Source organism: Camelus dromedarius, chromosome 1 (genome assembly GCF_036321535.1).
Source record: "Camelus dromedarius isolate mCamDro1 chromosome 1, mCamDro1.pat, whole genome shotgun sequence".
Taxonomy (NCBI): domain Eukaryota; kingdom Metazoa; phylum Chordata; class Mammalia; order Artiodactyla; family Camelidae; genus Camelus; species Camelus dromedarius.
The window spans coordinates 93360544-93387520 of NC_087436.1; the positions used below are offsets into that span (position 1 = coordinate 93360544).

A 26977-nucleotide genomic window follows, 5' to 3' on the forward strand; every position below is an offset into this window, starting at 1 on the left:
GGTAGGGATGGACCTACCATCCCTTAGTAGGGAGGGACTGGGGTCAACACTGATTGGCTGAAGCTAATCGACTCATGTATTTCCCTGGTGATCACAAAAGAGGGATATGTCTCCTCTCTCTGCCTACAGGGTGTAAAGAGAATATGAGGACTGGAGTTACTCTTGTTTAGGCTAGCCCTCAAGTTGAAAAGCCTGGACTTCCTGGGATGGGTGGGGCAGGTGTGGATGCATTACACAAAGCCTGAGCAGAAAGCCAGACAATGGACAGCACTGTAGAAAGGCTGAGAGAGCCCCTGTCCTTACTGATATCACTGAGCTGCTGAGTCAGCCTTGTCTGAAGTAGGACTCTACCTCCAGACTGTCAATAGGCCAATAAACCATCTTTTTTTTCTAAAGCCAGTTTAGGCTGGATTTCTTTTGGTGGGAACCAACAGAATACTAAAATACACAAAAGAATGTCTGAATGAAAAAATTACTAAACACACACTCATATAAAACCAAATGAAAAGGCAAACTTTTTTAACACATTACACAATTCACAACTCTTGATGGAAACTGAAAGTCAGTGGTTTATCATGTCAGAGCAACCCCAGGGTCCATCAGGCCACTGCGGAACCAAGTTCCCATATGCATTAGAAGGTAGGGCTGGGGAGATGCCTGGGGCCTCATTTGGATAAAATATTCTCCTTTCCAGGTAGCAGCAACTATCAAGTAGCATACTGGGTGAAGAGATTCATTTGGAGAGTTTCTTTAAAATTACTGAAAACATGTCTAAAGCCAGTACTGGCCTCCAGCATCCTGAGGCATCATCCCCAGCCCCACCCCATCTGCCTCTTCACTACTGCTCTCCCTCATAAATTATTGTCATGAACTATGGTAATCTGAGGAAGTTTGGAGAAAATCTGATGGCTGTCCTCCCAGAGAGAGCCAGCCCTCCCTCCCCCGACAGCCTCCAGCTTCACTCTGCACCTCCCTTGCCCTGACTCCCAGCACCGCTGCCTCACTGGGCTCCTCTGACTCTTCCTTTGGAGTCTTCGCACAGCCCACAGCCTCCATCCGGAAGACGATCTCCTTCTCCCTTTTGTCTGGCCAGTTCCCGCTCATCCTTTGGGTCTCAGCTGAAACAGCACTTCCTGAGAAAGGCTGCCCGAGGCCCTGTGGACCCCCTCTCTCCATATTCCATACAAGCTGTTCTTCCCTTTCTGAACATGCCCTCTGCCCCCCGCCCCAGAACTCTGTGTTCAGGGTCTCCTAGTAGAATGTAGCCCCACGAGGGTGGGGACCACATTTGTCTCATCTACTACTGAGTTCCTGGGACATGCTCAATAAATATATGATAAATGAGTGAATAATGTCCCAAACTGCGACAAGTTGCCAACAGGCATAGACTGGCTCAGGAAGGCCACACGAGTAACAGCCTAGAAGCTAACAACCAGTTTCTTCATTTCCAGCTCATCTCCCAAGAGCTTCTCACCTACAACAAATAACTCTTGTGGGTTCCCTTGGGGAGAAGAATGCTGCTTTTAAGTACCACCAAGGTACAGAATCCCATGGAAAGATGACTCAGGGGGGAAAAAAAAAAAAACTACACTATTCCACTTCTCCAAAAACAGTAGGATCTCCTCCCAGGAATGTTATCCAAGGTCATCTGATAGTAGACAGGAAATGTGAAGTTCCTAAAAATGTTTCCTTAGGACCCAAGCCCCTAATCTGTGTGTATGAGCATGTGAGTGAGAGGTAGTAAGTGTGCATGAAACATTAAGGTCCAAGTATTTCTACAGACTGGGAGTTCGAAATTTGTAGATACTGACAGGCATATGCAGGACAGATAAACAAGATTATACTGTGTAGCACAGGGAAATATACACAAGATCTAGTGGTAGCTCACAGCAAAAAAAAAAAAAAAAGCAACAATGAATATATGTATGTTCATGCATAACTGAAAAATTGTGCTCTACACTGGAATTTGACACAACATTGTAAAATGACTATAACTCAATAAAAAATGTAAAAATAATAATAATTTTTAAAAAGATCCAAGTATTTCTACTATAAAACAATATGCATATCCCTGGAAAATGAATGAATAATGTCCCAAAGTAGGACAAGTAATCAAAAACCTCATATGTGGCAAAAATCACACACTAAAAAGTAACAGGGTTTATGGAAAATTCAGAGTTGGGGCAGAAGGCTCAAATCCCATTCAACTTTGTAACCAGAACACTAACAAAAACAATAAGAAACTGAAAATTACCAGCACAGATTAAAAAGATGTTTTCTATTTCCTATCATAGAATAAAAATGGGACTTTTGCCAAAAAGGTGGAGCAGGGCAAGGGTGCAGGATGGAAAGGGTGTGAGGAAAGACTGAAGCTGCTGCATCATGGAGATAAGATAAAATGCAGAAAGTTCAGGAAAATCAGACCTTTTAATAAGCACTAAGCCAAGCGAAGCCCAGAGCAAGAACAAGGTGCCATCGCATTCGTGGTTCACTTTTATAGCCTCCTTCCCTTTCAGTTACTACCAATTGGTGGTGCAAATACTAAGGTGCTAAGAACAATCTCACATGAACCATTGCAACTTGCATCTTAAAAGCATTACTCCTGATTTCCCAATTGCATATGCAATAATTCACACCACAGAAACATAAATTGTAGCAGAACTTGTATTTGCTTAGAACACCAGGGGCCAACACCGGTGAGGGGTCTAAGAGTGGAGATGCAAGTAGGAGGTACCAAGAGAAGTACCACTGTGAGGGGCACCGTTTGAGGGCCCTGGAGCCACATGAGATCAGTCCTGACCAGCCTGCCTGCCAGTCTTAACATGAGTGAAACTCACTGGAACAGGCAGAGTAGAGAACCTTGAACCTGTTCAGTGGGCAATGGATATCTGGGTTACACAAGGACTAAACAGGATGACAGAAGTGGAGCACCCAGCACCACGCCTGGCAGGACACACACTAACTACACATGCTTTCTTCCTCCTGTTAATAATCATTTCTGTTCCAGGACTACCTGAATGCAGACAGGGAGCCAGGTCTCAACCAAGGGGAAAGAGATCGGTGAAAAGAAAGGGGGTAAAAATAGTTCCACCCATCAGCTGTGGTTTATTCTGCTCCTGTAACGGTTCTTCGTCAAAGTCCTAACCACTCTCCTGCCAAAATGTATCTTTCTGAAAGGTTTCAGAGAATGTGCTTGGGAGTCATAGAGGTGGAACTGTTTCCTAGCAACTAACAGTACCATGCACATAGAAGATGCTCAATGAACAGCTGTTAAGGGAAAGCGGAGGACAGAGGGAGGGGCAGGTATAGTTGGGATGATGATCTTTATAGAAGTTTTCCTTTTACTTCTAGAGAACAGCAGTCACCAGCCCAAGCTCAGGCTCTGGAACAAAACTGCCTGTGTTCAAATCCCAGCTATGCCACGTATTAACTATGTGACTTCAGGCAAGTTAACATTTCTGTGCTCCACTTTTCCCGTCATGTAAAATGGGCATAAAATGGCGCTTATCTGCCAGACACAGTGCTAGGTTTATATATATATATAATGTATATTATATACATTATATTATGTTATATTTTATTATAGTATATTATCTCAAGCACCTAGACTAGCACCATCACATCATAAGGGCTCTGGAAGTGTGCTATATTAACTATTATTATTTTTATTTGGCACTGAGCTAGCCACCTAATCACTTTACTTTATCACATCCCGTCAACTCTTGCAACATGAGGAATCAGGCTTCCACTTGTCGCCCCCACCTCTATATATGACATCTTGCAAGGTTCCTGAGGAAGCAGGCAGCAACCACGTCTGTTGGTTGATAACAGCACTCAACTCCACAAGCTCTTTTTTTTTAATCTTTTGTAGGAAGGGCAAAGAGGATACCGTTTCTCAGTGTTTCCATTGGGTCATGACAACGAGTGACCATAACCATAGTCACTTATTAATACCACCTGCTGGTCATTAGTCTTTGTGGGGTATTGTCCTTCTAAAAATATCTATCTAATAAGAACTCATGCAGATGACCACTCCAATAAGATTCCTCCATGCTTTCTTCTTAACTGGACTCCTCCAACAGGTGAGGGGGAGAGAAGGAGGTGAGAGTCCCGGTGCAGAATGCTGGGGAGCATGTTTACTTAAAGAAAGGTGTTTGCTCTCCAACCCTGCAGACAGGAACTGCAAGCATAGTGAGCCCTGCACCAGTCTAACCTGAGGGGAAGGGTGGCCACCTAAATAATTCCTTCAGCTGATGCCACCTGCCCAACAGCCAACAGCAGAATCACTTTCCAAGTGTCCAATCACTGACTGTCTCCAGGCGACTACTGGGTAAACTGCTTTTTTTAATCAGTCTTTAAAAAAAATAAAAACACTTTGCTTCCTGTCAGGGCAGCAACAGAGTCTATTTTCTCTGCCACTGAACAGTCCAAGTGCCAATCAGGCGATTGAAGCTGCTGGGCACAGATTCACTGAGGAATCTCTCAGGCAGGGGGGAATGTGGCTCTGGGACCTGGACCGGGAGCGGAGTGAATAAACCGAGGGAGAGAGGGACAATCACTAAGACCCAGACCTTGGCCACGAGAGCTCTGGGGTTTATCAAAGTAGGCAAATCCCAAGCAGCCACATATTCATTGCAATGAAATATGACAACTTTCTAACAGAGGTGAATACTAAATGTCAGGTGTGCACAGAGAAGGGAGGATTAGCAGCTTAGAGAAATCAGGGAGTCTGCCTCAGAGGCAGTCATATTTAAGCCCTGTCTCAAAAGGATTTGTCCCTGGAGAAGTGGAGAAAGGGCATTCCATGGTGCCCCTAACTCAACCGCCATTCTCCCCTTTCTCCTGAGGAACAGAACCTAGATTATAACCTGGGAACATTGCATGCTCCCCCTGCAGTCAGGAGTGGCCATGTCACTGAAATTCTGGGCAATAAAACAGAAGCAGAAGTGTCAGGAAGAAATTTCTAAAAGTCATCTTATACGGGAAGGAAGCACTCTTCATTTTCCCTTCCTCCATCTTGCTTCCTGGAAAGGTGATGTGATGATGAATCTCTAGCAGCCATATTGTACCATGAGGTGGGGGGGGGGGGTCCTCTAGAGATGGTGGGTTTGAGTATTAAAAGAAACCTAAGGGGGAGGGTATAGCTTAGTGGTAGAGTGCATGCTTAGCATGAAGGACGTCCTGGGTTCAATCCCCAGTACCTCCACTAAAAATAATAAATAAATAAAATAAACCTAATCCCCTCTAAAAAAAATAATTTTTTTAAAAAAGGAAAGAAACCTAAGTTACAGACCGACCTCCTGAGTTTACAACTTAGGGGGCTTCCAAATGACATGTGACTTTATTAGTTTATAAAGCACCTTCTTTTAGAAGAATTGGGGTGGCAAGTTCCCAAATCAGAGGACATCTGTGGGTCACCAATCAAAGTCTCACACAAAATTGCTCTGCTCACTCACTGAAAAGCAGGCAGGTCCCCTCTTACTTCAGAGTGGAGTGCAGCCTCTGCAGCCCCAAATTGGTGTACGAATTTTAATCCTGGAGTCCAGGCTCAAAAGTAAATTTCAAAGTCCTCCTTGCCATTTCTCCTGGAAGAGCGGCTCAATTTGTGCCTTGGCCCTAAGCAGTACAGCATCATGCAAACCCCACTTTGAGTGGCCTGCAAGAATATTCCAGAACTTCTCACTCAGCTCCCTTCCCTGCCCTCCACTACACCTTCAATACAGCTGGAGAACTTTAAGAGTGATTATGCTTTTCTCAAAACATAGTCACAATAAAAGCATGTGTTGTGTATACACGCAAGCCCTTATCTAAATAAATTAGCAACAATCTAATTCCCCTGCTCAGCACCCTTCGATGGTCTTAGCCTAAATATTACTTTTACTATGAGCCCCTGTCTGCCTAGAGTTCTTCTCTCTTAAGTCCCCCATGCTTTGTCTGCATAGCACTTATCTCAATTTGTTATTATGAATTTACTGTCTAAGCACCCCCCCCCACCCGCCGCCACCACCACTACATGTGCACTTCAGGTGGGCAGGAATTATGCTTATCTTGTTGGTCATCTAACCTTGGTTCTCAGCACTGTGCCTGGAACATTGTTGGAGCTTAGTAAACACTTTTCAGGAGATGAATTTTAAAATTTGTTTAAAATGCTTTCACCCATCAATGCTTGTTTTCACTATTCATGCTTATTTTTAGCGTTTACACTGAAGTGAACTTACAAGTGAGTGAAAGCCAAGCATTTCAAATAATTACTTCCGTATTTTAAACCATTTGATGGAGCCTATCCTAGCCTTCATTCAGTTTCCCATTAGAATAAAATAATTGTCTGAGTATCATTTTTTGTGGAAATATTTCTTAGGAGAGGAAAAGAGAGCTGTCTGCTCCACAATAAATGTAACTTCAATTCCTCACTTGATGCACTCTTTTGGTTAAAAAAAAAAAAATTAGGCTGAGGACTTTTTAATAACAATATGGGGATGTGAAAATGAAAAAGCCAGAAGCCCTTCTGTCCTTGACCTTTATTCAAAACAAAAACAAGTGCAGGTCTATTCTTACATGGCATCCTAATGGGCTATTTAGGGATAGATGGGTGGGGTACACCACTAACTTCTAAGGTTGACCAGGAGGCTGAGCTGCCTCCTACAATGGCTGTACCAGAGCAACTGGCATAGTCGGAATGCAGAGCCATGGCAACACGGAGCTTTCTCAGCCTAACCAATATTTTATCCTTAAGGTCCCCCCATAGATAAAAGGCTTCAGTTCTGCTGGGAGTGTAAGTTTAGCGGGGAAAGGTGTAGCCGAGAGCTTCCTTAGGTGCATGTTGTATGACTGCATCAATTTGTTTCTTCCCTTTATACCAAAGAAAATTCCCTGAGATACGACGTCACTCCATCAGGGTTAGCTGCAGGAGGACTTCTCTTTGGGAGTGTTGCTTTCAATACTGCAAACATGGAATTTTACCACAGCAGAACTCAACTCCACGACATCATTCTTCCTTGCAGAGAGAGAGATATAACATCTCCCTGTGTCCAGGCAGAAGTCTTTCCAATCATTCTCTCATTCTTTTTTTTAAGGACTATTTTTTTTTCCTGTATCATCTAGTAACCCTCTAGTTTAGGCTATTTTTATATTTCCCAACCACTTAAAAACAAAGTTCTATTATGCTTTTCTTTTCTCATTTGACTGCACTAATGTCATCCTTTTTCCTACCCTACCCCTCAAAGATTCCCCATCTTTTTCCCTCCCCTCAAAATACCCTATCTGATACTTTTCCTTTGCTTCAAAAGTAAACACACACACATTCTTAGGAACAAATAAGAGGAAATATTATAAAATTGAATTGCACGTTTTTCTAAATCACAGAAGAGTGAACTGAGCTTCAAAAAAAAACCAAAAAAAAAAAAAATCTAGCTTCATTGGGAGCAGTTTAGTCAAAAATCAACCAGTGTTAATTGATTCAGTCCTCAATCATGAAACTAAAGGCCAAAATGACTGGGGTTAACTGGACTGTAGGCAACAGGGGTGCCGACGACAAGCCAGGATTCCCAGCAGTCACAGAGTTACTTTGTTCAGACCCTTCAGCTCTTTGGGATGGGACCAGGATACCTGCAGGAGAAGCCGCCAATCTCATCTCTTGGAAGGACCTGTCTCTTGGCTGAACTCAACAACAAAACTGTTCCCAGATGAGATCTTGTCCAGACGGGAGAACTCTCAGGTAAAGGTGAAGGAGCTTAGGTAAAGGTGAAGGAGCTTTGGTAAAGGCCTCAGACGGATGTGCCAACAGCACTTAAACAGATCAGCACCAGCACAGGGAAGAGACAGCCCTTTGCACCCATATTTGGAGCACAAAAGAGATCCCACGAGTGGTAGGTCTTTGCTTAAACTGTCTGGGGAACATAAAGTATGGAATAATGCACCCTCTCACCTCCTCCACTAGAAAATGCTAAAGCACACGTGGGCTATGCATTTATTCATCCCTGTATGGAAAAACCACTGGAGATAAAACTGTAACCAGAGAGCCATGGGCCCTAATATCATAAAAATATAATATTCTAGAATATCTGTTCTCTTAAGGAATCATATGCTAATGAATCGGGATGCTTCAAAAATTGTTTTAAAGTAATTATTTACCTACAGGCCATTTGCCCTAATAAAACTTGAAGAAAATGACTGGGGGCTATGGCAGTAACAGGAGACAGAAACCGGATTCTAGGACAGGATTCTCTGTACCACAGACAACTCCAGTGCCCAGTTCTGTCTTAGCAAAGTGAGGTCTGAAGGCAGCCAGCAAAGGTGTGGAGCCTGATTCCTCCTGCCTGAGCACCTTGGTAGCACTGCCTACTTGGTTTCCTGCCCCCTCCACACACATACACCCCTCAACGTAATGGTCTGTCCCGGTGAGGACGGCCCCTCAGTCCTGGCAGTGGAAAGATACAAACTATGGAGAACAGTCTAGGGAGCTGCAGCTTGAAATCCGTGTCAGACCTCCACAAAAAGGCGGGGGTGGGGGGCACCTCTGCACAGTCGCAGGAACAGAAAGCTCAGTCCTTACAGGAATTTTCACACATGATCCTAAATGTAGGAAACAATACAAGAGATCAGATAACAAGGACAGCAAAGCCAGACAGCCTGGGTTCGAACCCTGACTCTAACAAGTACCTCCTGGCTAGGTGACCCTGGGCAAATCTCCCAATTCCTGGAAGCCCCAATGTCTTCAGCTACAAATTTTGGATATCTGGATATATTTGGAGAAGTTGAGAAAGGATGCCTTCGATGAAAGTCCTGGTTTTGCCACTTACTTTGGGCAAGATATTTTCTCACCTGTAAATGGGGGAATAACAGTACTAACTTACAAGGGTTTAATGCCTACCTTGACTTTTTCACCCTGTGCCTGACATGTAGTAAGCACTCAAAATATATCAGCTTTTATCATCACGAGCATCAGTTTCATCACCATCATTACCATTATCATGTTACCCCTAGCTATGACACTTTTAAGTGTCAGAACAGTCCAAAGCAAAAGAAGAAGGCCAGGCCAATTTCCAGGGGCTGCCTGGTCCCACCTAGCACTGACTGCCACCCAGAGTCACCAAACAGATGTCTGCATCATGGCTCCATTGTCATCCATCAGCAGAGAGCAGGGGGCCCAGAGATCCAGTTGCTGGGGACATATGCTCTACCCTACCCCCTCTTGGTGGCCAGAGCTCAGTCTGCCTGCCGATTTGGAGCTTGCCTGATGCAAACTCGGTTTCCAGGGAGATGCTGGGGCGAGAAGAGCCAGCTCCACCTCCCATTCCACTTCCTCTTTCCCCAAATCTGTGGGACCTCACTGTTCTCCAACCATGTGACAGCATTGTGTCATAGCAGCCCTGTATACAAACAAGCCAGACTATTTAAATGTCATTGTGAGAAAGATGCTGCCTCCTCTCATTTACATATCTATTCAGACTACTACTCCTTTCTTGATCTAGCCAGAAAAGTTTTTCTTCCTCTTCCCTGGCTCTCCATGCAGAGCTGGAGAACCAGATGCAAAGTTAAATCCTGGTTGCAGTAAAAAGATATGAGTCATCAAGTACTGACAGAAAAGGAGAATTGGAATGACTACATAACTTACGGCATATGTTCATTCGTCATTACATCCCAAATGTCATATGTAACTGGCCACTAAATGCTAGATTCTCTCAAAGGCTGCATATAAATTCTTCCAATTGCCGAACAATACAACAGCTCTCAGTCTTGGAGAACTAAGGTACCCTTGGTGCTTTAAATCTTCAAAATCAGGTCTCAGTTGAGTAAGAAAACCGTTCTATGTGAGCAGGGGGAAATGACCCAAAATGATGAACTGATCCCTTCCAGCACTAGCTCCCATTCATGTGAAATATGCATTAGGTCACAAACGAGATGATATTCACCACCAAGCCCCACAGGTATGCTATGATTAAAGTTAAAGGAGTCCAGAAATGTCTCAAGTAGAAGTAAGGCCGACTTGGGTTGAAATTTCCAACCCCTCCCTAAAGGCCTGGCAACTTGTTCCAAATCACAACTGAAACCAAGTTGAAGCGACATCTGTTTCTCCAGAAACATTGCAGAGAAGAAATACAGATTAGAACAGATAAATATTGTTGTGGGTGGAGAGGCAGAGGTGGGGGGGTGCCAAGAAAATTAGAATCATCTACCTGCTAACAAAGTCCTGTAACTCAATAAATACCATCACGGGGAGGAAAAAAATGAAAAAGAAAAAAGAAGGGTGGAAGGAGGAAGGAAAATAAATGGGGGAGTTATTCTTAGTTATCCTAGAGGGAGTTGACACAACTCCAATGAACAAAACACTGCTACACTGAGAGGAATATTCAGACAACCACCATTTGTATAATGATTTAATGCTGGATTGTCCACAGGAAGAGAGGAATTGAGCATTCTGCTTACAGTTTGATAACAAAGACTATGCATTAAACTTAAATATCCAACATGATATCGAGAAGTAATTTTCTAAGCCTTAATGGACTATCGGGATCACTGTATCAGTAGGTATTACTGGTTTTCCTCTGATCCCTGAATCTCTTTTAATGCAAGTTAGAATAACATAGAGCACCTCCTTAACTTCTAGTCTAGGTATCTGAAGCTAATAAGGTGAGACAATAGAAAGAGATCAGTAAACAACTGAATTGTATTTTTTACACTAAGAAACTCAGGGTTCTGGAGATTTTCTTTCCAAATCAGCTGTAGTAACAATAGAGTGGTGATGGCAGTAGAACGACAGTAGTAGTGGTAGTAGTGGTATGAATACAGAAGTAATGCGACAGTAATAATAATAATGACCATTACTCAGGCAGCACTTCCTACATGCTGGGTGCTACTATTCTAAGTATTTTAAACGTATTATTTATTTTCTCGGCACTCCTTCGAGGTAGGTAAGCGATTATTGGCACCCGTTTTACCGATGCTTTCAAGAGCATCTCTTTGTTGTTAACAACTAGAGCTAGCTTTCAAAGAAACTATTCAGAACCAAAAGGAGTGGTAACGTGGCCTGTCCAAAGTCACCCAGCTAGAAGGCAGTGGACCTGGGATTCCAAGCCAGGCTGCCCAGCCCCAAAGTCTGGCCTCTCAACCACTGTGGTGCACTTATGCCTCTTTGCTTAGGAAGGCCTTCCAGACAAGGAACGTGGAAGGAAGCTAGGCCCCTGCCTGCTGGTAGCCAGAGTTAATACTTGAAGTTCACTGTTTCCTTCAGGAGTCTCCCCAAAGCCACATTAAGACACATAGCCTGCTCCTACGGCTATAAAAAGTCACTGGAAGTGTGAGGGAACTGTTCCCACCCAGTCTGTGACCTCCATCAGGCTTTCACCTTTGCCAGCTGAGGCAGAAGCTGGGTGGCAGGGTGAGGTGGGGGCACGGTTCCCAGGCCACAGTTTCCTGCCCAGTAACTCAGGCCTCAAATAGCCAAGGCTGCAGGCCGAAATTCCTCACTAACGAGTTATCTCCTGGAGCTTGTTCCCCGAGCCTTTATTAAGAATGGACAGTTTTCTCGCCAATCCATGACTCAAGGAAGACCAGAGACTGAGAAGGAGAGACAAGCTGCAAAGTTTGTTTATTAACCTGCTGCACCCAAGGGAACATTTTTCTGAAAGGGTGAAATTCCTGACTACTCACAAGAAAAAGGAAAAAAAAAAAGCCTGTGGGAAATTAAATCACCAACTGAACAAAAGTGAAAAACAAAGCCCTACCAATAAGGATGTTGCTGAAGACAATGGGGCCCCTAAAGGAGATGCAATTGTCTCGAGATAACAGTCCCCCTGGGAATGCAGTTCGCACTAAGTACTACATTATTGCAGTATTAGCCAAGGAATCTTTGTTCACAGGGCAACTCCGTGCAGAACCATCTGTTACTGCTCCTGGGTTCCCCTGGTTTGCAGACACAGCATTTACATTTCAAGAGGAACCTCCGGGAAGGAAGAGGGGCGGTCTGTATCTCTCCCTGGAGCAAACACCTTTTTATACAGCCTGGGAGGGGAAGCTCGCCTTTCCATGAAACCCAACTCGGAGATTGAAAGCAGATAGGCGGCTTCAATAATGCACACGCCAAGCGCTAGGGCTGCTTCGTCCTAAAGCCACGCACTGCCCCTTACGTTTCCACATTCTCAAATTGGTAGGCCTGGTAAAGCATCAAGAATAATGCCCAACTATCTATAGGGCTCAACACAGCTCTGCTTTCTTAAAGAAACCCTTCTCTTTTTAACATCCGTGGAACCAGGACAAAAGCTGATATTCTGCAGTGTATAATATTTAGCCTAAAACAGACCACCTCTTAAAAGAAGACTGTGACCTGGGCGGAAGAAGGCGTTTTAGATCTTGATCTAGGTGGGGGCTGAAGTACCATATACAATTGTCAAAATTCATGGAGGTGTGCACTTAAGATTTGTGCACTTTCCTGTCTGTAACTTACACCACAATACATTTTTTTGAATTAGAGTACTTCAGTGTTACTTACAATTAAGGACACTGGGAATAAACCACTTGCCTTTGAGAATTTGCCTTTGAGAAATGTAAGAGTGCTCTGCTCTTGTACCCTCCCCTCACCACCATCCACACCCAAAATTCTCCTGAGAATTTTTAAGTTCTAAGAACATGAAAAACACAGTTCCCCAACTCTCAATCAAGCCAGTAACTACAAATGTCTCCTGTGTGTCCTGTGAGCCCAAGTATGCAGCCCAGGGAAAGCACCTGTCACAGCCCAAGCTTTGCCAGCCACACATATCAAAAATAAAAAGCCAAGGTCTTTTTCTCATCTGGTTATGAGCCATCAAATTATGAGAAACGTGACTGGGGCTTTTAGCAATAGGGCCTCGGGTTTATTCTTCTGTTTCTTTAACTCTGTTTTTAAATAGAGGTTTCTAAACTCTGCCTAATATTCCTGCTTGCATGAAGCAGGTTAACCCTGTAAGGTGCAGGCCTCTGGCTGGAGCATTAGAGCAGTACTAAGTGAGACTGGTTCCCGCAGGCAGCTCAGCAGATTTAAATCTGCACTATCGCAGCTCTGTTACCCCAGCAGCATTCAGATGTGTGGTGTCACAGGGGATGTCTCTAAGTGATAGCGTGAGTACTAACAGGCTTCACCATTGCTGGATCATGACTTAGCGGTACATTTCTTTCTTCAAACCACCAGGGAGGGAGAGCTGCCTGTCCCTGAGGAAAAGAGGGTCAAATTAGCCTTCCACCAAGCCTCAGGAAAGGCCGCCCGCCGAAACAGAGGCTCATTGCACAGATCAGAGGGGAGTCACCTTTCCCCCCTGGCGCCCTCCAAGCGTCCTGACCACCGCAGCCACGTCATTTCGGGAGCGCATGGCCACCAAGCTGCATGTACAGATAGACATCGAGAATCAGGATCTACCAGCGAGCGCTTCCTGGACTGAGCCGAGAGCTCCAGTGATTTCCCTGACCTGCCACTGAGTCATTTAAGAAGCGAAACATGCCAACAGGGCCGAGTACCCGGCACCAGGGAGCCCGACCCGCCGCCTCTGGGAAGGAGTGGCGGCTGCCAATGGCTGGGCAACATCTATGCGGATGGCGCGCTCACAGGTGGGTCTTACAGGCTCCCCGGCCCTCTGCGCTGTGCAGCCTCACACCTGACCCGGTGCCAGAAATACAGCCAGAGGCTCCAGTAGGTATGCGCTTCCGCGGAGACGCGGACAACTCGGCTCCTGAACGGCGGGAGGTAGGGGCCAAGAGGCGGAAGGTAGAACCGGGAGCAGGACCCCCGGAATGCGGCGTCGGCAAGGACTCTGGGGTCTCGCTCCTCCTGCGCCTTTGCGGCACTTCTGCTCGCACTGCGCTTCCCTTGGCAGCGCCTGGAAGCAGCAGGAGCTGAGATTTGCGCGGCTGGCAGGCAGGAGGGATGGAGGCGCAAGGGGACCGCTTCCTGCCCGCCACACGCACAGCTAAACCGCAGTGTTCCCCCCACCCCCATACTTCGCGCCCACCCTCGCCCGAGACGCCAGCGCCAAAGCGTTGGGGGGTCGCAGCTTGCTCGAGGCCCTGGCGGTGGACCCGGAGCAGCTGGCAAAAGAAAGTGGGGGGAGGCGAGGCTGGACCTGTCGTCCGTGTGCGGGGAGGGCTCGGTGGCTCTGGACGCCCCTGCAAGGCCGTCCGCCAGCCGCGGGCACCTTACCTCGATCCACTTCTGCGCCTCGGAGAAGGCAGGCTCGGGGGGCGGCTCGGGCTGCAGGGGCTGCAGAGCTTCCAGACCGACAGCGGGACAAGCCATTTGCGAAGCCCCGCGTCCACTCGAGCGCTGGGCCGCCGGGATGAGGACGGCCGCCGCCGCCGCCGCAGGAGCGCGCTCTCCGCCCCTTCCCGCCCGCCCGCTCTCCCCTCCCCTGCCGCCCCTCCCCCGCGCGGCACAGGTCCCGGAGGAGAGCCGCCGCGCTGCCGCCGAGGACACCGCCGCAGCTGTTCCCAGTGCCGCCCGGCTCGGCCGCGCCAAGAGTCCCCGCGGGAGCGAGCGCCGAGGCGCCGGGAGCTCCCTCTCCCCCCACCTTCTCTGCCTGCTCCGCCCCCACCCCTGGCGGGGGTGTCTAAAAATAACAGAGAGTGAGCACTGGGTGTCTCCCTCCCTGCCCAGGACGCCACCGCGAGAGGGACGAAGCGAGCCGCCCCTCACGTCCCCGCTCCCGGTTGGCTGCGGAGGGGCGAGCGGGTGCGGCCGCACTCGGGAGACGCGCGCTGAGTCGTGTGCAAGCGTCCCCGGGGGGAGCCTGCGCTGCCGCACCCGGGCAGTGGCCGCCAGCACCTGCCGCCCTCCCTCCCGGCCTCGGAAGTAGGGGCAGGAGGGGCAGCCCTCTGACCCGGCGCCACGGATGTTCAGTCAGTCACCTGATCTTTCTGTAATAAAAAAGATAAACGACCCTTATGAACCTTTTTCTCTCCAGGCGAGCTACCTGTGTCCCAGTCTGTTGATTGATTTAACTCATCCTCATTGTGCACCTACTGTGCGTCAGGTACTGAGGTAGGCGCTGGGGGCCCAGAGCTGGAGAGGGCGGGGAAGAAGGAAGGAAGGAATGAAGGAAGGGAGGAAGAGAGGAGAAAAGAAAAGAAAAGAGAGAGGAAGAGGAAGGAGGGAAGAACTGAAAGTCCTAGCCCTCAAAATAATTACATTCTAGAGGGAATGGAGTAAAACAAAAGAAGGTAATTGTGGTGAGTGATTTATGTTAAGATAAAAAAGGAGAAGATAAACTGTGACCTGGGAAGAGTGTATTGAATAACTTCCCATTGCCTCTCTCCCTTCATCTCGGAGGCTGACCTGTGAGTCCAGGCTCCATTAATGGGAGGGACGCAGGAGGTCAGCAGGCTGGAGGAGAGGGAAGTGGGGATACTTATGCTACCTCTTGCTGCAAAAGGCTAGAGGATTGGCCACACCACCCCGCTGAAGCCTGCAACTCTGTCTGGGGCCTCTCCTTGGGTTCTCTGAAGGTTCCCGGTCTCCTCTTGTCCCGTCCCACTTCCCTAGGCCCAGTGGTGATAAAAGCTTCCCCAGCCAAGTCTGGTTTCTGGCCTAGCGACTTCTTGCTAATGATCTCTTAATAAAATCTTATCAGCCACCCCTATTTGAGCATGCCTTCTGTCTTGCATGAGATCCCAACTGATGATCAAGGAAGGTTTTTTCTGATAAGATGACGTGATGTGGTGACATGAATGAGAAAGATGTTAACCATGCAACAATCTGGAGGAACATTTCCAGATGGGTGCAAAGGCCGTGAGGTAGAAATAAGCTTGGGGTGGGGGGTCATGGAACCCACAGAAGGCCAGCCTGACTGGAGTGTGCTGAGGAAAGAATCAGGAATGACAGAGTGGGAGAGACAGACCAGACTGGGGGTTGGGGGGCCAGACCACAGAGGACAGGGTAAGAAGTCCGTGGATGCCTCAGTAGCTAAGCCTCTCTTCCCTGTTCAGAGTCCAAGCTTAGCGTTTGTCCAGTTCTGCTGCTATAATAAGGGGGTGGAATAAAAGCAGGCCTGAAATTCCACTGTTACTGGCTTTGGAGTCAGACAGCCTTCAGTTTATTTACTTTTGAAACACTTACATGGCGCTTGAATTGTGCCAGGCACTGTTTTAAGTGCATTACAAATAATTGACTAACTCATTCCCTATTCCAGCCCTGTGAGATAGACTGTTACCTTCCCTGCGGAAAAAAAAAAAACAGGGGACGGAGAGGGGTGTCACACAGCTGGTGAGCAGTGAGTCCTGAATCAAGCCCAGACAGCGTGGCGCCAGATCTCCTCTTAACCGCACACCAGGCTGCCTTAGCAGCCCCGGTCCAGAATCTGCCGCTGACAACGTGTGCCTCAGTTTCTTCATCTCAAATGAGGTTGAAATGGCAACATTTCAGCAAATCATTTTGAGGAGCAAACAGAAGTTCTGAATGTGAAAGGATCGAAGCTGGTCCTAGCATACAATTAGTGCTCAGTACCAGCCGGCTGACTGACCCTTTCATCCTGCCTTCCAGAAAGGAGGGAAGGGAAAGGAAGTTATAAAGAAGGCAAGCAAAGGAAGAGGGCTAGTCAAATATAGTCGGAAGATGACCTTGTCTCCATGAAGAAACATGGTAAAGTAAAATAATTCCTAAAGTAACTCTGGCACACTGACAAGAGATGCCACGTTGGGCAGATCCCGCTGCGTGGAGTAACCAGGAGGAGGGGAAGCCCGCTGACCCAACGACATATCTGAAGCCGTTTGAAAACAAGTACTAAGATTCAGTCCACCAGGGGAAGGGTATAACTCTGTGGTAGAGTGTGTGCTTAGTGTGCACGAGGTCCTGGGTTCAATCTCCAGTACCTCCATTCAAATAATAAATAAATAAATCTAATTACCCCCAAAATCAAAATTTTTAAAAAGATTAAATCCACCATGTCTCTGAAGTATCTGCAATCAAAGTTTGCATTCAGACTGAAACATTTTTTTCTTTCAGTGAAAATACTTTTAAGTTTCATAATAACAAAGGAACATCTGCTTTTCCTGAATTCTACTACCAAGTTACCAAAGACCTAAAGATTTACAACTATAATAGTTTAAACCTAGTGCCATTGTCAATAATATTTACGAGTCACTGTTAAGCACCCACTATGTTTAAGAGATTGTATTAGCATCAGAAGAATCCACAAAGGGACACACAGATTTTTCTCTCTAGGAGCTAATAATTTTGTTACTGAAATGACATTTTCACTTCTGTATAGTCTAGTTTTCAAATATGAAAGTAATATGTGTCCATTGGAAAAATTTTGTAAAATATAATGAAGAAAAATCTGCACAAATGATAAATGCTAGAGATGGTATGGAAAAAAGGGAATCCTCCTACACTGTTGGTGGGAGTGTTATTTAATGCAGCCACTATAAAAAACAGTATGGAGATTCCTTTAAAAAGTAAAAATAGATTTACCATATGATCTAGCAATCCCACTCCTGGGCATATATCCAGAGAAAACTCTAGTCACAAAGATACATGCACCCCAATATTCATAGCAGCACTATTTACAATAGCCAAAACATGGAAGCATTCTGTGGGTTAACATTTCACTTTCTTGAGGCTGTCCTTTGAAGCACAAATGTTTTTCATTTTGATGAACTCTAAGTATCTTTTTTTCTTTTGTTTGTTTTTTCAGTGCCATATCTAAGAAAGCATTGCCTAATCCAGTGTTGTGAAAATTTATGCCTGTGTTTTCTTCTAATAGTTTTATAATTGTCATTCTTACATTTAGATCCTTAATCCATTTTTAGTTGTTTTTTTTGTAAAAGCATGGGTTTTGAGGTCAAACTTAGTTTGACGGTCTGGGTCTTCTGAGAAGTAGACACTAAGATGGAATTAAAGGTGCAAGTTTTATTAGGGAGATGACTGCGAGAGAAAATGCTAGGAAAGCAGTCAGAGCACAATGCAAGTCTGACCTGAGTGAAGAGAGAGAAGGAAGGTCAAGTAGAATCATTGTCATAGGCTGCCTTTCAGCCCAAGGAAATTGCAGTGAGGCCAGGAGAAGGTCCGTGAACCAAAGTCAGGTGCCACAAGAGTCCTGGGTCTCCCAGAACAAGCCTGCCTTTGTGTCCCTGCCGTATTCCTGCCGTATTTAGTAACTGGTCGGGAGCAGCCCAGTGGGAAACGCTGTTCAATGCAAACATAGCAATGGACTTCAGAGCACAGCAACTAGGACCCGTGGTCAGTGCAGCTCCCTGGAGGGCATATTTCTTGGAGCCACATGTTACACAAGTGAAAATGTTATTTAACGTCTCTGAGTCTCAGTTTTCTTGAATCTCTTGCTTCCTTGCCTCGCACTTGGAAATCAGGGGTTAATAATAGCTTTGATGATATTACATATTAAAAAAAATAACCTATTAATATATAAAAAATAATAAATCAATTGGACAAAGACTAAATTTCATTGTGCATGATACTTTGAAGACTGGCAGTTGGTGGTAAATAAACTTCTCACCCTCCAAGATCTGACTTAATGTCATCTTTTTGATGACATCCTTAGCAGCCATGTCAAAACTAGTCACCTCTTCTTCTGTGTTCCTATAAGGTAGTGATTCTCAATGTAACAAAGTAGCTATGAGAATCTTTAGGAAGGGTTTTGAAAAATGGTCTGAATTCATCATTGCTTTTATTTTTAAAGCCATTTAAAAATATGTGAATAATAATTTTAATTTCCCAGACTGTGACAGACTAAATAACTTTCCTGATACAAAACTCCTAGAAATGCCACACAAAATATAAAAAAATATTTTTTACATGAATAGCTGAGCTCAAAAGAAATTCCCCAGGGGGCAAAATGGAGAAAGAACATAAAACTAGAGCAGTGAGCTCGTAAATTGATCCTTGACTGCCCTGCAGAGAGACCCAGTGAACAGTGGCTGCTGAACTCAGAAACCTAGGGCTAGGGTTTTAGTCCTAGAAGTGAACACCCTGGGCCTGTTCCCTGTGAAGAATTGAAACTGAGCAGCAACACACACACACACACACACACACACACACATGTGCAGGCATGCATATGTGCAATACTCCCACAGAGAAAGAATAGACCAGATTATTCCACCACAGGAGACAATAAGGAAGCTTCTTTGTCTTGACCTCATCTCTGGGTGGGAGGCAGCGGAACCTCCCTTGAGAATGTGTAAACTAAAGCCTAATCCACTTTATGGACAACACACACATGATCTATGACCTCTCAAGTTTAGAAATTAATTTAGAATTTGGTCTAGGACCTCTTGGGTACCTAGAAGAAGCAAATGCAAAATCTGTTGGGAAGACATGCCCTCCATCCAAGACTCTCAGGACCTCCAAATACAAACTCTGCTGAAGATTAGCTTACAATTCAAAAGTACAAAATGCGTGCAAAAACCATGCCACCTAAACAAAATTTAAGAGACACAATAAAGAACTAAATTAGGTTCCCCAGAAATTCATTTAGTAGAGCTATCAGATAAAGGTTATAAAATAAAATTTAAATGAATAAAGACATAGAATAATGAATCAAAACAGAATATAATAACAAGGTACAATAAAAAAGACAGTTATGAGAGAGCATAAAAAAACAACTAGAAAAATGTAGTCATAAATTTAAGACTCAAAGTAGAGGTTAAAATAGAGGTTAGACACAAGTGAAAAGAAAACTTGTGAACTGGAAAATAGATCTTTGGAAATTATATGGATTGAAGCATAGGAAAATAGGAAAAAGTATTAAAGAGGGGTTAAGAGAATGTGAATATCCCATAAAACAATTCCTAGAAATTACAGAAGGAGAGATGGAGAAAATGAGGAGAGGGGATATTTCAAAAGATGATGGCTAGAATTTTTTAGAATTAATGAACTATATGAATCATTAGATTCAGAAAGTGTGATGAGTTCAGGACAAATTATTGTATTTATTTTAAAAAGACATTTAATAATGATGAAAAACATTGAGATAGCTGCTTCTTTATATCTCTACATATCTTTACACATATAATACTGTAATGTGGTTAGATGTATAGTAGGAATCAATTCTTTTCTTTGAGACTGGCACTGTGATGGCTTAGCTCAAGTAAGTGCTGAATGGATGAATGAATGACAATGGATAAATGTAATCTAGAACAAAATAGTTTGAACCAATCTAGAGTGAAGATCAAATACACTTCTAACATATTCCTTTTTAATTTTTTTAATTTTTCAATTGTATTTGGTTCATAAAATTTTAAGGATATTTCATAAGAGAAATGAAAGTAAAAATTATACCGAGATAGTACTTCTGAACTATTGACTTTGAACTATTGGTACTGAGTAACTCTCTAAAATCTGAAGAGTCATGTCATTCTTCAAGTCTTAAAAATTTTTCATTTTTTTCAAAGTTTCCTCCCTTCCGTTTCCTTTCTTCTAGGACTTCTATTTGTTGGAGTTGTTCCTCCTGGTGGTCCTCTATTCTCAGCTTCTCTCTCATATTTTCCATCTCTTTGTCTTTCTACTCAATGTTCTGGGTGACTTCTTTAACCATTTTTTTAGTCTTCCTATTGAATTTTTTATTTTAGTAACTATAATTTTATCACTAAGAGTTTGCTTGTATTCTCTGAGTGTTGCTTCTCCTTAGCAAAATGTTTTTGTGGCTATATTAACATCTTAAATATGAATATATTAGAAATTAATTTTTTTCTTTTGGGGTGATGGAAATGTTTTGCATCTTCATGAGTGGTGGTTATACAGTTGTATAAATAAGTAAAAAGTCAATGACCTATGCATTTAAGATTTGTGTGTTTTATTCTCTGTACATTTTACCTTTTAAAAAATGACTGTTGTTATAGGAGAAATGAGAACAAGGGTAGATCGGGGTTTTACTGGGCCTGAAGCTTTTACCGATTACAAATACAAAATTAGGTTTGAAAGTGAATATTTATTTTTAGAATGATAAAAGAAATAAAACAAATTACAAATTTTAGGAAGATGTCAAATACCACAACCATTACCCAATCCAGAAAATAATGAAATTATTTTTGTTTATTGCCTGACACATCTGTGTAATGCTTTTCCCCTAATTTTTTGTGGGGATGGTGCATCCTCTTTGGTTACCTCTTCATATAATATTTTGTATAATTATTGCCTATACAGAGAAGAGAGAAAGAAATTATTCGGTCCTATCTTTTGCATGGTAAATTGACATTTGGTTTGGGTTTTTTCACTGAAATTTTCTTTTATTAGGCTTTATATACCCATGACAAAAAATAAAACAATAATCACAATATACATGGCAATATAAAAAGGACAAAAGTAGTAAGTTAATATTTTTATAGTACTGTATTCTTTAACATGGGGAAAAAACACAGGAAAAAATTGTTTCCAATAAGTAAACTCCGTAAAGTTGAGAGACTGATTTGCACAAAGGGCAACAGCATTGAAGTAATTCAAGTTCTGTTTCTTCATTCTTACAATCACTGTGCTGTCACCACTTAGTTAGAGGCTACTGCTTAAATGCAGGGTGTATATTATCACAGAGACACGTCCGTGTCTGACACAAACTGAAATGATTCTGAACTATTACGCACTTACTCTTAAAAAGGCACGTATAGCTGCGTCACTGTGCATCTGAGGTTAACTGAAACTGGCGGTTTATCAAATGTAACTCCTATGTGGAATATACTGCTCATTAAAGGATGAGTAATTTTTAAATGGACTAATTTAAACCCTATGCATATATTGTGTTATAAAAACTAAACAGTAACAGTAGCAATTGTTTTGAACTTAGACCAACAGAAGATCTTGCTGGGAGAGGGTTTTCTTTTCTTTAATCACTCACAATGTTAAGAGTTGCTGGCACATGGCAATGCTGAACTCTGGATTTTTGATGATGGTTCAGAAAGCTTCTTGCAACTGCATGGTTCCATTTTGATAACATGATAGAAATTTTTAAGATTGTTATCAAATTTAAGAAAGCCTCTATCACGTTTTTCATATAAGATTTCAAGTTTTTCAAGTTTCCTGTAGTCCTCTGCTACTGTAGGAGTAACTCATCTTAAACGCTCTTCCAATCGACAGTTCTCCTTAACCATTTTGCCATCCACATTCCTGTGGTGGTTATGTATTGAGTTTTATGCTACCTTGGTTATCAGTATTTTGTGTTAATTCAGCTGGAAATTTAACCATAGGAATTCTGATAAATTCTGTATCACACAATTTCTGTTAAAAATGTACAGTGTGTTTATAATTGTAGACACTGCATTAGCAAGACTTTCTGATAGGTGAGATCTTCCAATTTGCCTAGAATTCACTGAGAACCAAATTTTCCATCTATAATTGTACAAGTCTGATGATGGAAAGAATCTTCCACAGACTAGCTCCTGGCTCCACTTCCATCTTGTTTCTCCCAGATACCCACATCCCAGGGTGCCAGGTACCACAGGACATGGTCATCTCTCAACCCCGTCTCTGTCCCAGCACCTCTGTGTCATGATGCTGAGTGAATTGCCATAGTGGGCAGTAGAAATATTACTAGAAGTCGTTCCTACACCACGACAACGGCCAGTAACACACCCATACACAGAACTGTGACCTACGTAAACATATCCCACTAAACCCATATTTAATGTATCCCTAGTGCAACTACTTCTAACCCAGACCCCCAAAATACCTGCAGCCATTTCATCCACTCAACAGGAGGGCAATGGTGATGGAGGGGAAGTCTGCATGAGAAGAGACAGCAGTGTCAACCATCGCAGTTAAAATTATCTTTTATAAATGTTACAAAAATTTTACAAAAATATATGGTCATGTGAACATTTTGAAGGCTCGCCCCAGGGTCTTGGAAGAGGCTGTTCTGAGGGCAGGGACACAAAGCTTGAACTTCCTTAGCTTCCTGGTTAATCCACCTCTGGCTGTGAAACAGACACAGGTGAGATGAACTCTCTTCAGTCATTAATTCCAAAAAGCAGAGTACTCTTCAGAATTGCTTATTCCTCACATGTTAATTGAGTGCCTGAAAGTTCAGACAAAATACATGTTAATGATCTATTTTATTCCTAAAAGAAAACAACACTGACAGAAAAATCACATTTATTTGAATGTCTATGCTTTACAGGAAATGAAGATTGAAACAATGATTTCTGCTTGTCATGGGCTCACTTAGTTAAAAAATATTTTTTTGTGATGGAGACCACTAAAGCTTATTAATGATTTTCAGATTTCAGCAATTAGATGCTTACACATTCTTTCTCGTATCTGATATTTACAGACACTCTAACCTATTTAAGCATGTACCTGAGGATCATTTATTATCCTGTTATTAACTAAAGTTGAAACCCTTCAGGGGAGAATAGCAAACATCTATGCAGAGAGTGGTAGCATAGTGCAGCCGTTTCTAGAACTATGCTGAGGGGGAGCCTGTTTCCTATTCAGTTCAAATGCCAGGCAGTATGGCTGCTTCCTCTGTTCCCATGGAAACCTCAGCCTCGCTGAAGTTCAAGTTAATTTCTTACCGCCATCTGCCTGTTGAGCTACAGGGCTTTCCCTAGCTCATCTCATGCAGAGGCCTGTTAGGAGAATGCAGTTTACTTAGGAACTTGCCAGGCTGTTCCAACAGGAGGTCAAGATGGGAAACAGATCCAGCTGAAGCTCAGTGCAGAATTAGCTGAAGGATAGGAGGAGTTAAAATATACTGGGTGAGGTTTTTTTAAAAAATTAACATATGTTGAATAAAAATTGACTAAATGGGATATTAAAAATAATTCCCATTCCACTGGACAAATTTGTCTTGATGGTTTATCATCCCTTACAGCTCTGAACTTGCCACATTTCTCTCTGCGTCTTGAAAATGTTAATGATATCACAAATCAAAGGTCACAAGTTGGTGACCTGTGAATCAGCTCTGACCTGCAGACACGATTTTTTGGCCTGCATAGTGTTTTAGAACAATGCTTGAATTGGTTGCCAACTTCTAGAAATTAGGAAACTCCATGAGAGGTTAAAAAAAAAAAAACCCTCTAGATTTCCAACTTCTCTTAACAACTTGGGAGACGTGGCCAGCTCTGCATTCCGGCGGCATTGTCAAAGCTGGAGCTGGGTAGCCGCTGCCCCCTGGGAGGGGCGTGGCTCTCCCCTTTGCCACAATCCCCGTCACTCCTTACCTACAAATTTGCCTGCTTCATTCATTAGTAGTAGCTGCCTGGCCTCTACGGCACTTGCATTCACAGTTCCTGCCTTTAATTCATGTCGTGCCCACTTCCTAAAGATAATACGTAAACTCGAAAACCCAATCACGTACCAGCTCACAGAATACAGTATTTTTATCAGCCTAACACATAGGGTAGCAAATAATCAATCCTTTTCCACTAGTCAATCAGTGATATTAATCCCTTTTGTTGGCTTCTCTAGCATTACTTTTCTAGCATTAGCATAAATTACTTGATTTAAATAATTTGCAATGCTGTCCATCAAGTATCAGCAAAGGAGAAGACAGTAAGCATGTCGGCCTTTCTGTTCCCTACCTAAGAATGGTTATTAGTAATAATCAGCTATGTTTGTTATTTGCTTACTAAGTGTCAGGCACTGTATTTTATAGCAATTCCCTGTCAAGTTGCTATAATGCTTCTCATTTTACAGATGGAAGAACTGAGGTTCAGGACGATCAATGACTTGCCCAAAGTCATATAGCTGGAAAATCACAAATTCCAGCTTCACCCAATTCTCTCTGATTCTACAGCCTGCGGCTTAAACCACTACAGCTTATTTATCCTCATTTTAGGTAAGTGTTTAAACTATTTCTGTATTTCTAAATCTGTTTTAGAATATGATCAGAATGAAAAAGCCTATGACACAGTCCTTTCCTTCAAGGAATATAGAATTTCAACAAGAAAGGTAATTGTTTTAGGTGGTTTTATTGCCTACACTGCCCACAAACAAACAGATATGCAATTACAGAGAGCATAATATACGTTATCTTAGAGGGGAATAGGAAGATCAATACATAGAATTGAAACAGGGGTTAGCCTGAAGAAAAAGGATGCGCGAAGACATTTGGAAGAGGTGTATACAAGAGAGTATGGTGCTTCGGGAAAACTGAAAGTAGCTGGCATAAGCAAAGACCAGGAAGAGGCATTTCACAAAAGGACTATTGGCCGATTGGTAGCATAATACTCTGAAGTATTAGCAGATGCTTTTAAATTGATATTTACATTCTCCCTTCACCCTTCCCTGCATTTCAACAGCTCAGTGTTTCATACTGACGGCCTCAAGGAAGTAGTGGTGTGCCTAGGCAGAGGGAGCCTCTGCCAGCCTCCCAACCCCTCTCAAGTGCCAGCCTGTCACAGGGCAGCAGAACGATGCTATGCCCCATCCAAAGGGAGCCTCAGAAATGGCAAAGCGGGCTCTCAGAACTGAAAGCTCCTCCTCATCAGGAATAAGGGGCATCTTGACATCTCTTGTTCTCTATTCTGAAGGGACCAATGACCAAAGACCAAGTGGATAGACAGCCATCTCATTCCAGTAGACACTAGTGTGGGAAAAGTGGCCTCGTCAGTCAATTGGATCCCCCAAAACACACACCAATACTCACATCCAGCGCCTTCACACCTAGTCCCCTGGAACTTAGTTGTGATCCTAGGAAAAATACTTGGGGCTGAGATTAAGTTCCCATTGCCCCAGTGGAATGAGGACTTAAAGGCTGAGAAAATAGGCTGAGTACAGAAAAATAAGCAGTGCCTTTTACACTGAGTGGTGGAACAAGTGTCATGGCGTCTTAGAAATCATTAATAATCGTGGAAATACAAATTATAACAAAATTCTATTTGTCCTAACAGGTTGACAAACATTAAATAGGTTGATAATTACATTTGCGAGATTGTAGAGGTACAGGCATTCACAAACACTGCTGGTGGGAGAGTAAAGCAATATAAACACTCTTGAGGGCATTTTGGCTCCATGTATCAATTTAAGGAAATCACTGGATGTGCACTCAATATATAAAGAATGTTCACTTCAGCATTGCTTACACTAGTGAATAATTACAGCAACATACCCAACAATGAGGGCTTATTAAGTAAATCATTAAAAGTTATTAAAATGGAACAATACATAGCCATTAAAAATAACTGAGTTAGTTCTAAGCTTACCAACATATCCAATACTTGTAATATATAGTTAAAGGGGAGAAAAGCAAGTTTCCAAATGGTGTGTATATTACGATCAAATTCTTATAACTACATATTTACACTTGCATGGAAAAAAAAATCAGTGAGGATATGCACCACTGTGTTAACAATGACAATCTTTGACATGATTGTGAACCGTTTAAAGTTTGTTTCCATTTGACTTCTCTGTATCTTCTAAATGTTTTGCAATGCATATGGATTCCTTGTGTTACTATTTTTTTTTAATTGAAGTACAGTTGGTTTACAATGTTGTGTTAATTTCTGGTGTACAGCATAGTGATTCAGTTATACATATATATTCCTTTCATATTCATTTCATGTTCTATTTTCTTAATATTTTATTTTAAAAAAGAAAGTAGTTGAGGAAGGCTGAAACCTATGATGCTCACGGATGAATAAGAGTGAGAAACGGAGAAGCACTTGGGGAATCAGATCAAGAGCTCAAAGACTGGCATTTGTTCTGCCTTAGACATCATACAGGCATTTTTCTCAAGTCCCATAAACAACATAATTGTAAAAATGACCAAGCCATTTCTCTCAGGGGGCACTGATAGACCTTGAGAATTAGAACTAGAGCCAATATCTTAACGTTTTTATTCTAATGCAAATGGTTAAATACAGATCATTTATTTTCCCTTGCTTCCATTGCCTAGGCAACAGAATACAGAGCTGCATGTCTTTAAGGTGGTAATTATCTGCTCTCCATCTGATATACCACAATTATTATTTATACTGCTGGTTCTCCTACTTTTATTCAGAGCCAGCCCCCTAGGGCCCCATGGACTCTCAACAACAAGGTGGTGATTTTTCAAGCAGAACCTGCTCCCTTCCT

General features: G+C 43.2%; 1 protein-coding gene across 16 annotated transcripts in view; it reads right to left on the reverse strand.

The window, feature by feature from the left end:
• The window catches only part of LIMCH1 (LIM and calponin homology domains 1), a 307532-nt gene extending 292819 nt beyond the window's left edge, over window positions 1–14713 (reverse strand). For 14 of the 16 annotated variants that reach the window (XM_064487129.1, XM_064487127.1, XM_064487128.1 and 11 more), the window contains exon 1: window positions 14165–14713. In XM_064487129.1, coding sequence (XP_064343199.1) covers window positions 14165–14260 — 96 coding nt within the window. In that variant the 5' untranslated portion in view covers window positions 14261–14713. The remainder of the gene's footprint in view (window positions 1–14164) is intronic. The other 2 variants (XM_031435425.2, XM_031435436.2) reach the window with 2 other exon arrangements.
• Between the last annotated feature and the right edge of the window lie 12264 nt (window positions 14714–26977).